The sequence below is a fragment of the Lipotes vexillifer genome, unplaced genomic scaffold (genome assembly GCF_000442215.2).
Source record: "Lipotes vexillifer unplaced genomic scaffold, Lipotes_vexillifer_v1.1 scaffold4328, whole genome shotgun sequence".
NCBI lineage: Eukaryota > Metazoa > Chordata > Mammalia > Artiodactyla > Lipotidae > Lipotes > Lipotes vexillifer.
The window spans coordinates 56,397-68,639 of NW_006785146.1; the positions used below are offsets into that span (position 1 = coordinate 56,397).

The 12,243-nt window shown below is 47.0% G+C and overlaps 1 protein-coding gene across 1 annotated transcript in view; it reads right to left on the bottom strand.

Moving 5' to 3' along the window:
• Window positions 1-433, bottom strand: part of LOC103090145 (nuclear pore membrane glycoprotein 210) — a gene marked incomplete at its 3' end in the record, with an annotated part of 49,252 nt that extends 48,819 nt beyond the window's left edge. The window contains exon 1 of the mRNA XM_007457208.1: window positions 256-433. Coding sequence (XP_007457270.1) covers window positions 256-428 — 173 coding nt within the window. The remainder of the gene's footprint in view (window positions 1-255) is intronic.
• Window positions 434-12,243: the final 11,810 nt, after the last annotated feature.

Here is a 12,243-nt window from a genome sequence, read left to right on the forward strand (position 1 = left end):
GCCAGTGCCCGCCCGGCCGCCAAGCCGGCGCCCGGGAGCGCGCGCCGGCGCACCTGCCGCGCGGGCCGGCTGGGGGCGCGCGGCTCCCGGCCTCCTGGCGCCGGCCGGGCCCGAAGGCCGCGCGCCGCAGGCCCCGCCGGACCCGCCCGGGGCCGCGGCCTCCTCCCCGCGCCCGCGCACCTGCAGCGCGCCCGCCCGACCGCCCGCGCCCGAGGCCTGCCTCCCGCCCCGGCCCCGCGCCTGGCCGCGCCTCACCAGCGGTAGCAGCCCTCCGAGGCCTCCAGCGTGAAGTTCACGCGCGTGGCCCGCGTGAAGGGCAGCAGCACCTTGGGGATGTTGAGCTTGGCCGCCGGCGCGCTGGGGCCCAGCGCCAGCAGCCCCGAGAGCGCGAGCAGAAGCGGCCACAGCCGCCGGCCCCGCGCCACCATCCTCGCCGCGCTTCACCTCCCGGGACCCGGAGCCCGGCCGCGCGCGCACGCGCGCGCGCTCCCCTCGTGCCCTCCGTCCCCGGCCGCGCGCGCCCGGCCGGCAGGTGATAAGCGCGGGAGGGAGGAGGGAGGGGGCGGGGCGAGGGCCGAGGCCTCGGGCCCCTTCCTGGGCCCCGGCGGGCCCTGAGCGCTGGAACTGAGCGGGCCGGGCTCCCACCCCCGGCCCCCGGCCCTACGGGGCGGAGGGAGGGGCTGGGGAGCGCACCCGAGGCCACGCGGGCCGGGGTGAGTGGGATGGGGCGCGCGCCCGAGTCACCGTGGGCAGGGGAGAAGGGATGAGGCGCCCTGCGGCGGTGGCGCCCCTCGACCACGCGGGAAGCACTGCACGGTTTTCTGGCCTCCACACTCGTACCCCTGGTTTCAAACTCTTGGTTTCAAACTCTCGGGCGACACTGCACGCGGATGTGGAGACTCTCAGCCGTCCCGCAGCCATTCATTCGGCCCTGTTCAGCACCTCTGGCCAATGACCCTGGCCAGGGCCCAACAGACAAGTCCGCCAGGCCCCTGAGACCTTGAGCTCAGACCATCAACACACAAAGGAACAGGCCCCCAGGAAATCTGGAGTGCGGAGCGCATCCTGGCCCAGGCAACCAGTAGAGGGGCCCAGTTCCGCAAGGGCAAACGACTCGCTGAAGCCCTAGGGGCCCTGTGGGTGCTCCCTCCCCCTTCAACCTCCTCCAAGCCTTGCCAGGGAGGCATCATGATCCCCAGTTCTCCAGGAGGAAACAGGGTGAGTTGGCCTGAAGACCACGCAGCCACAAAGGGCAACACTGACGCTCTCAGGTCCCAAAGCCCTTCTTCTCTGCGCTGCACCCACTGTCTTCCGGAAGCCGTGAGGAGGTTACCCAAAGGGCAGATTTAAGGCGCCAACACTGCCAGAGCACATCCTCCCCCTCCCCTGCACGCACGGGGCGGGGGGTGGGGGGGAGAGAACGTTCAGCATCACTGAATTGTGCGTGCAGAAACCCTAAATCTTAAATTCACTTTACAGGTTGTGCCCTAGGTTTGTAGTAGTCTTTGTCACGAATTACAGGAGTGGGTGAGCTCTGCAGGTACCCTGTGCACCAGTGCCTTTAAGAAGTTAATCTGCTGCGGTGAGGGCCCAGCCTAGTGGGAGGTCAGGAAGAGGCGGGGTAAGTGCACTGGGGCCCAGCCTGTGTGAAGGGTCCAGGAAGTGTGCCCTGGATTGTAACCGATAGGCACATGGATGCCCCTGCCTGATGAGGGAGGGAGAAGCTGAATTTCAGTCAGGCTGGGAAAGGCTTCTTGGAGGAGGTGGCCCCTGGGCTGGGCATAGACACCTCACTAGGCTTCAGAGAGGCCCAGATGGTCTGAGCGTGCCCCTCAGGGGTCATCCAGCTTTTGGATGGCGAGGAGGGGTGTTTGGGGATCACCCTCAACGCCTAAAGGCCCCAGACCAGAGATCTCTTGGAGCTGGGTTCTTCCCTGGGTGGGGAAATTCCAATGGGTTCTCTTGTCTAAAGAAACAAGAGTTGTATGGACAAAGCAGCCTCAGAGCAGGTATCTGTGAGGAATTTTTAGTGTTCTTGTTTGCATGTTTTATTGATTCATTTCTTAGTAAATAACAGATGGGTTTAAGCTAAAAAAGGCTCAAAAGGGCTCACAGTAAAAGTGACTACCCCTTGCTGCCCCTCACCCAGTACCCTTCCCAGAGGCAACCAGTATTTTCTGCTTGTGTATACTCCCAGACAGGTTTTATGCATATACGAGCAAATACCTGTGTGTATACCGTTAAAATTCATGATATAACTTATTATGTTCCAATTATGGCCACTTAAATTGGCAAACCAGGAGGCTTGCCCAGCAGGTAAATAAATACAAAGGACTAGGGCGGGTATCAGGGATCTTAAGCCCATCTGGCCTGTTAGGATCATGAGTCCCTATGGCCCCATCTTTCCAGATCTTCTGGTTATTGAGAAGAAATCAGTAAAATGTGGATTTGTAGATGAAACAGCTCAACTGTAAATGAATGCAATTGATTTATTAAAAACAAACATCCACACTCTTGGCCATTTATCCCAGGAAAATGAAAACGCACGTTTACACAAAAGCCCATACATAAAATGTTCAAAGCAGCTTTATTCATAATAAACCAAAACTGGGGCTTCCCTGGTGGCGCAGTGGTTGAGAGTCCGCCTGCCGATGCAGGGGACACGGGAGGATCCCACGTGCCGCGGAGCGGCTGGGCCCGTGAGCCATGGCCGCTGAGCCTGCGCGTCCGGAGCCAGCGCTCCGCGACGGGAGAGGCCGCAGCGGTGAGAGGCCTGCGTACTGCCAAACAAACAAACAAACATAATAACCCAAAACTGAAAACAGCATAGAGGTCCGTCCACAGGTGATGGTTAAATAGACTGGGTGCATCCACACCATGGAATGCTACTCGGCAATAAAGGAACAAATGACACACTGGACAACTCAAATCTGCAGGAAATTATGATGAGTGGAAAAAAAGCCAATCGCAAAAGGTTACATACGGCATAATTCCATTCATATAACGTTCTTGAAAAGCAGCGTTATAGAACTGGAGAACAGGTGAGTGATTGACAGTGGGTGAGGGCCAGACGGGGTAGGGGTGGGGGGTGATGTGGCTATAAAAGGACAACATGTGAAATCTTTGTGCAGCTGGAAATGTTCTATGTCTTGACTGTGTCTATGGTAAATCCTGGTTGCAATGTCCTATGGGTTTTTTTTGTTGTTGTTTAATCAAAGTATAGTTGATTTACAATGTTGTGTTAATTTCAGGTGTATGGCAAAGTGGTTCATTTATATATATATATTTTTTTTCAGGTTCTATTCCATTGTAGGTTATTACAAGATATTGAATATAGTTCCCTGTGTGTCCTATAGTTTTGCAAGCAGTCACCATTGGGGGAAACTGGGTAAAGGTGCATGAGTCTCTCTGTATGTCTTAAATATGTCTCTCTCTATGTCTTTTTTTTTTTTTTTAAAGAATCAGTTTTATTTATTTACTTATATTTGGCTGCATGGGGTCTTGGTTGCTGCGCACTGGCTTTCTCTATTTGCGGAGAGCAGGGGCTACTCTTCGTTGCGGTGCGCGGGCTTCTCAGGCTCAGTTGTTGTGGTGCACGGGCTTAGTTGCGTGGGATCTTCCTGGACCAGGGCTCGAACCCATGTCCCCTGCATTGGCAGGTGATTCTTAACCACTGCGCCACCAGGGAAGCCCTCTCTCCATGTCTTAAAACTGCTTGTGAATCTACAGTTATCTAAAAAGAAAAAAGTTTAATTACACAAACAAAAAAGCAAACAGGCCTAACAAAATAATCCGGGTGGACACAGCTTGCTGACCACCTGTATGCTTAATTTAAGGCAGTCAGGAAATTTCCCCAGCAAAACACTACGAATGGGAAGCAACAAAATGATGGATAGAACATTTTCCCATTTGAGATGTTTCCCTTTATATTGTCTTTAACTCTGTCCCCCCTCCCATTTTCACTTGCCAGTGAACCTGGTAAGGGACCATGTTGGGGCCCCGGGGTCCATGCAGCACCCTCCTTCCCTGTCTTTGGCCGCCTTCTCTGGGTATCAAGTGCTTTATCTGAGATTCAGGGAGACAGTGGACATGGCCTGAGCAGGCCATGCTGCCCCAGGCACAGAGACCCTCAGGGATGAAGAGACCCCAGATTTGTCTACCTGATAAATAAAATGAGATAGGAAAATGACTTGTATCGGTGACTTCCATGCTTGGCATTTCCTACCACTCAGAAAAACCTTACAGTATCTGAGTACCATCTGTGCTGTTATTTCCTATTTGTTTTAAATCAAAGTGTTTACATATATTTAAAAAGGAAACTTTGTCACTCCAGTAAGTAGAAAAACAGTATCTGTTGCCAAAATAGAAGTAGCCATAAAATAAATACAACGAAACAAAGGGATGCCTTTAAGTTACGAGGAGACACTGTTTCCTGCCAAAGGCTCAGAGCCCAAGGCCTGTTCTCACCATTCAGCGGGAGAGGACCAAGCACTGGACGATAGGGGCCTTTCTTCTTGAGCAATAAGGGTTGAGAAGGAATTTCAAAGGCAAGGAACTCTTCCTAGTGGCATGTTGTCATATTAGAACCTATCTACCATCTTTTTGCAACAAATATATTTTTTAAATTGTGCAGTGGAGAAGCTCAAGCATTCACAATAGTTGACAGAATTACTATAATGAAGCCCCAGGCATGACCGTCCAGTCCCGTGACCATGCGCCTGCAGCCAACCCCAGCCCTCACCCGTATCATTTTGCAACAAATCTGAGACATCCTATCTCTAAAAGATAAGGACCGTTTTAGATGTACACTCTAATCACAATAATATTATCACATCTAAAATATGAACAATAATTCCTCAGTCATAAAATATCCAGAGTTTAAACTTCCAACTGTCTCATAAGCATCATAGCTTTTCCCCCACAGTTTGTATTTTCAGAATCAGGATCCACGTAAGGTTCACACTGCAATGGCTTGAAATGAGCTTTGAATGTCCAGGTTTCCCCCTCAGCGGTCTTTCCCTCCTGGCATTGCCTGCGCTGCCCCTTTCTGCTGGAGTAAAAGTTTTTCTTTAGAGCACCCTCACTCACACCCAGCACACCCCCATATGCAGGACCCAGCCCAGCAGCAGTGGTTCCCCTGCTGCACAAGGCTGCAGCTACATTCTGGTCACGGTCCCTGGGGACTGAGGAAAGGCGGTCCCACTGTAGGCCTTCAGCACTGTCTCTGGGCTGGAAACCTCGATGTTTGGGGAAATAAAAAAATAAGAAAAAGTCTGGGAGCATTGGAACAGTTTCAGCCCTGGCAGAATGCTTTCCCAAACTTCATCTTGTGTAAGATAATGGCGCCATTTAATCACAGAAATCACAGCTTTTCATCAATGCGCAGACATGCTGCCTGCTCACAGGATCTAGTTTCTATTCGTGCTTTTACTCTCACTCAGGACGGTTTTCTTCCACTTGCCGCGTCCATCCTCTGCCGGAGTCAGGGACTGCTTGGGCCAGTTAGCTGCCCCTGGACCACTGACCACCTCATCCTCACCCACCTACTCCCTTCGTCCCCAAAGGCATCGCTATGGGACAGTGGCTGCAGGATAAGCTGATTGCAGCTTCATACCGTCAGGCCCCCTTAGAAGTTCTGGCACGTGTGTTATCCCAGCCGGCTAAGTCTGACACCAGCAGCCCTGGAGGGACACACAGGAGTCCTCAGACATCACTGGGCCACCAGAACTGGAGGAGGGTACGTCCTACCCCTGGCTCCCCAAATGGCTATTTCATACCTCCAGTGTCGTACCTAGCTCATCAAACCTCTTAGGTAGGAAGATTTCTTTTAATACTCCTTTATAAGAAAAAATTATTTTCTGTAATAAACATTAAATGAGGGAGTTCCCTGGCGGTCCAGTGGTCAGGACTGGGGCGCTTTCACTGCCATGGGCCTGGGTTCAATGTTCAATCCCTGGTGGGGGAACTAAGATCCCACAAGCCATGTGGTGTGGCAAAACAAAAACAAAAACAAAAACAAAACATTAAATGCAACATAATAATGGCTGGGAAAAAATAACTTTTTAAAACTTGTTTGAGCTTTGTACATACAAGCAAGCCAGCAAAAACAAGTTTTTAATAAAAAAAAGAAAATAAATATTAATAGCCAAAAAGGGAAGGGTAATAGATTAATAATTTTTAATGACATTAATGTATTTTTTAAAAACGTATACTGACATATTGGCCTGCTGCAATAATAAATAATATCAGAGTGTACTGGTCCATTTAATAAATGAGAATAGCAACAAAGAAGAAATTTTTATTCTTAATCTAATATGAAAATTCAGTAAAATAGTTCAAGTAGAAGGTAAGATTTGCACTTAAGCAACAAAAATATTACCCCTTACAGTTTGCACTCTGTTTCACTGTCTTAAAATTTAAACCAGGTAAGAATCATAAGTGGGCTCATAGGATGGCTGAATAACAATAACACGAGTTGTTTTCTCTGTCTTGACAATCACGGTGCCATCATTGATCATTTCGGATCTACTGTTTAGGCACAGAAATGTGTACCGTGGTGGGGGCTGGAGACAAGAACTGTGTCTGAGGCAAATTCACAGGATTCCAAAAGTTACTGTGGAAACAAACACAAATCCATATGTATGGGGCCTACTGTGTAACTAAGAGTTTTCAGAATTAACATCCACGTAGAGTACATTGTGTGTTAAAGCATACATTTTTAAAGTGTGTAATTTTAATGTTTAAATGTTATTAAAATTCAACAGTGCACAGGCAAGCAAAGTAAAAAGAGATAAATAGTACCACATCAAACTTCAAAACTTCTATGCATCAAAGCATGCAATCAACAGAGTTAGAAGGCCACCTGCAGAGTGGGAGAAAACATCTGCAAGTCACATATCTGATAAGGGGCTAATATCCAAATATAGAAAGAACTCCTACAACTCCACAACACCAATATAAATAACCCGATTAAAAGAAAAAAATGGGCAAAGGACCTGAATAGATTTCTCCAAAGAAGATATACAAATGGCCAATAGGTACATGAAAAGATGCTCAACATCACAGTCATTAGGGAAATGCAAATGATTTTTGCACGAGATCTCATCTCACACCCATCATGATGGCTACTATTTTTTTTTTTTAAAAAGGCAAAACCAGAAAACATGCTGATGAAGATGTGGAGAAATAGGATCCCTTGTGCACTGTTGGTGGGAATGCAAAATGGTGCAGCCACTATGGAAAACAGTATGGAGGTTCCTCAAAAAAATATATAATTACCATATGATCCAGTAATTCCACTTATGGAACCCGAACGATTGAAAGCAGGGTCTCAAAGAGATATGTTCGTAGCAGCACTGTTCACAACAGCAAAAAGATAGAAGCAACCCAAGCATCCATCAACAGATGAACGGATAAACCAAATGTGATGCATACACACAATGGAATATTATTCAGCCTTGAAGAAGGGAGTACTGACACATGATACGATATGGATGAAACTTGAGGATATTATGCTCAGTGAAATAAGCCAGTCACAAAAAGACAAATAGAAAAAAATTCCACTTATATGAGGTCCCTAGAGCAGTCAGATTCATAGAGACAAGAAAGTCGGACAGTATCTGGGAAGGGGAGCAGAATATGCCACCCCAGAACGTGCCACTCTCACATGCGGATCATTCTGAACTGAAGACAGTCGTGGCCCAAAAGACTAAGGAAGAGCTGTGTACCTCCCTTAACTGCCTAAAAGAATTAGAAGGCATGGTCCGGGAACGGAGCTGCCACCAGAGATAACGACAGAGTGTGGGCTGGTATGGTGAGCTGGGCGTTTGGCAGGGCCTGACCCTGTCGTCCTGCAGGGCCTGACAAACCTGTGTTCACCGAGCACTTGCTCTTCCCAGCTTCCTGTGACTTGTCTTCCTCCCCCTGGAGCCCCAGAGCCCTAGCCCTTCACCTTAGCTCAGCCGGCACACAATCCTCCATTGCCTGACTGCCTTGGAACCTCTCATGTCTACGTGAGCATCCCATAAGAACGACAGTAAATTTGTTTTTCTCCTGTTAACCTGTCATATGTCAATTTAATGAATAGACAAGCCAAAAGAACCTAGAAGGGTAGAGGAAAAATATTCCTCCCCTACAGTTGCCAAGGGCTAGGGGAGGGGGAATGAGAGGTGGTATTTAACGGGTATAGGGTTTCTGTTTTGCAAGATGAAATGCCTGGAGATTGATTGCAAAATAATGTTAATATGTGTAACGCTAATGACAGGGAAGTCTACTCAATGCTCTGTGGTGACCTAAATGGGAAGGAAAACCAAGAAAGAGGGGATATATGTATGTGTGTGGCTGATTCACTTTGCTGTACAGCAGAAACTAACACAACATTGTAAAGCAGCTATACTCCAATTTAAATATATATATATATACACACATACTTAATGCTAATGAACTGCACACTTAAAAATGATTAAGATGCGCTTCCCTGGTGGTGCAGTGGTTGGGAGTCCGCCTGCCGATGCAGGAGACGCGGGTTCGTGCCCCGGTCCGGGAGGATCCCACGTGCCACGGAGCGGCTGGGCCCGTGAGCCATGGCTGCTGAGCCTGCGCATCGGGAGCCTGTGCTGCGCAGCGGGAGAGCCCACAACAGTGAGGGGCCCGCGTACCACAAAAAAAAAAAAAAAATGATTAAGATGGTAAACTTTATGTTATGTGAATTTTACCACAGTTAAAAAAAAATTTTTTTTAAACCCCTTAACAGTAGCCACAGCAATTCTTTAGAACTTAAACCTACAGAAGTTTGCGGGGATTTGTGTATTTTATCCCTGTGTGCTAAATAATAAATACACAGTGTGTATTTTATCACTGACATTATTTAATATTGCCTGTGCGTGATGGTCATAAAAACCAGACAAGCTTCAGTCCATCTTGTTACTGTTTTCAAAATCTCTGTGGACAATGCACCCTCATGCTGCGGGCGGCTCCCATGCCCACCTTGGGCACAGCTGGCTTTGAGGCCTTTGCAAATACTGGTCAGATGTTGGCTCTGCTCCCTACTGGCTGCGTGGCCCTGAGAAGTTAGTTAGTTACACCTTCATTGATAACATGGAGCTCCTCATGGTATCTAAGGCACAAAGATTCCATTAATAACACACGTAGCATTAGGACAGTGCTTAGCATGGTAAGTGGTCAAGTATTCACTCCACAAGGAGGCCCTATTAACCATCGGACAAAAAAAACTACCCAGATTTCTTTAATTTGAATTGTTTCCCAATATTTAAAAATCAGGCTATTTTATATAAAATCTAGATTTATAATTTCTTTCAAAACATCAGAAGTGCTGGCAACACCTTTTTTTCATATTTCCACACGGCAATGACATGCTGGAGATGAGTGGCAGCCACTTTTAAAAGAAGTATTTGTGACCTCCCCGGTTTGCCACAGTTCCCACCACTCCCTTTTGGCCACAGTCCCCACCACTCCCTTTTGGCCACAGTCCCCACCACTCCCTTTTGTACACCCCAGCCAGCTTTACATTATACATAAAAAAAATTCACACCCGAGAAACCAATACACGTTAGGAAATTCATTTCACATACAGCTTCGCCAACGCAGTGATCAAGAGGAATTTTGTTTTTCCCATAATTTCCCATATGTTCACTGAAGGGGGAGCCACAGTTATTCTGTCAACCTTGCAGCAGCCCTCAGATTGTCTGCCCTCCACCTGACACACCTATCAGAGGGAGGGCGACTTTCCCTGTGATGCTCCAGTCTCCCTGCCCACCGAGCAGGCTTACTTAATCATTTAACAGATCAGCCAGGTAAGTTTAGCTAAACTGTTGACAATATTTACATTACAAAGGTACACATTAGACTGTGATGAATTATATAATGTCCTTAAATCATAACCTGACTTGACTGGGTAATTTAGGTTTTGTGGTTTTGCACCCATAAGAAACTTAAATGAGCTCAAGGTTTAATTAACTGGGGGGAGGGTGTCTTTCCTGCCATTTTTACCACGTGGGCCCTGAATGCTTCTTGTATGATTGAGAAAGGCAGTGTCCGGAGGGAAACTAATAATAAAATTGACACAAGACACATGAACAGGAGAAAAAGAAAGAAATTTTAATTTGTGCTCATAGAGGTTTCATAGAAATGGGACCTAAGAAGTGGCCGAAGCAAGCAGCTTTTATATTTTTTAGACAAAGAAACAAAGTTGAGAGGAATTGACAGGAAAAAGAAACTTAGGCTTTGGGTACTTAATTAGGGAAGACTCTAAACAGGGTTTGGGTTTGGGGTGGTAGATTAAAGAAGTAACAGGTTGTTCGTATAGACTCGCAGCCCTGAATTCCCTATTTCTGGCAATAAGGGTGTCCTTCTGCCTCCAAGTGCAGAGAGTGGACCTTTCACATGAGAGATTTATTTCCTGCTTTCAGGAAGACAGAGAGGAGGGTCACAGTGCCCCTCTTGTATCAGCTATCTCTTAAGTAACTTTAATTCAAAATACTTACTATGCCATTAAGGCATATTTGGGTGGGGGTGGCCTGCCCTGGGTCCCAACAGCAGAAATCATCTTTATTTGAGATTTCTTACTTTCTCTCCTACCATTATTATCTCATGGAAAAAATATAAGTTTGTGAGACTAAATCCAACTTCTCTTCACTTCATGAGAACAAGACCCTCCTGTCAGCCAGGGAATCCCAAGGGATTTAAGAGCTCTGTGTAAGGATCCAGGGTTAAGGACCAAATATTAGAACAAACGATGCTCCTAGTACTTTCATCATTTAGGAAATCAGAAGGGCTTTAGGAGCTCTGTGCCACGAACTGGGGGCAGAGACCAATTACACATTTCCTATTATTTCACAGTAGGCAAGTAAAACCAACCCCATTTCACAGATCTGGAAACTGAGCAAGGCCAGTGGCTTCTAAAAGGTCACATGATCACTTGGTTGGTAGAATAACACTTAAAACCCAGTTCTCCTGACAGCCAGGCCAGTGCTAAGGATACTTCCAATGACATGTGGGTTTTTTTGTTGTTTTTTGAAAAATATTTATTTATTTATTTTGGCTGCACTGGGTGTTAGTTGTGGCATGTGAGATATTCATTGAGGCATGCGGGGTCTTTAGCTGTGGCATGTGGGATCTCTTTTTTGTTTGTTTGTTTAGTTGCAGCATGTGGGCTCTTAGTTGTGGTGTGTGGGATCTAGTTCCCTGACCAGGGATTGAACCCCGGCCCTCTGCATTGGGAGAGCGGAGTCTTAACCACTGGACCACCAGGAAAGTCCCGACATGTTTTTTTAAAAATGAGAATTCTTTTCCTGTTTCGTTCTTACTTTGAGTGTGAGGTGTCCATGAGAACAGGAACTGGACCCATCTGTGTTATCTCTTCCACACTAATCAGTCTCAGTTTGATTTTTCTCAGGTCAGTTCAGAGACACACCGAAACGAGGATATTAGTCATTAAAAGAGATTTAAAAGGAGCTGCTGTGAAGAGCTCTGTTGTTTTCCAATGCCGGTTTTCATCCCTGAGGTGGGATGAGACGTTTGCCTGTCACAGAACTCTGTGTGTCTTTCAGCAAAAATGGGCTGCATTTGGTTGCTAAAGAGTTGACGTCCTGAGAAACTTGGGCTTCAGATATCAGGTTCTTTTCCTCCTGGGCAGAAGAAAATGACACCCTGCCTGCACCTCAGCTGTTAACTTTCCAGATGCCATTGTCAACTGTGATCTTTCCATCCTCACTAAATATCAAAGCACAAGACAGAGGAATTGGGAAAGTGTTTTCAAGAGACCCAGCAAATGCATGCTTTTATGCTCACTGTCATCTCACAGGCGAGGACACTGAGACCCAGAGACGCAGAGTGAGGTGCCCATGACACCACTGTGCCTGACTGAGACCTTGGCCCCAGGGCATGTTCCTATATTTGGGGGCTGCGATCGAGGTGAGGTTAGAACACTCCACACACCCCAGGACAAGAGCATTTTGTTAGTTGGTTTAATTATTTCTCTTTTTAAAAATCTGATCTTGTTTTTTCATGTATTTATATTTTTTATTGAAGTATACTTGATTTACAATGTTTCAGGTGTACGGCAAGGTGGCTCAGATAGATACATATATATCTACAGATTCTTTTCCATTATAGGTTTCATAAGATATTGAATATAGTTCCCTGTGCTATACAGTAGGACCTTGTTGGTTATCTATTTTATACATAGTAATTATTTCTTTTCAGTCAGGGAAATGGACCACATTC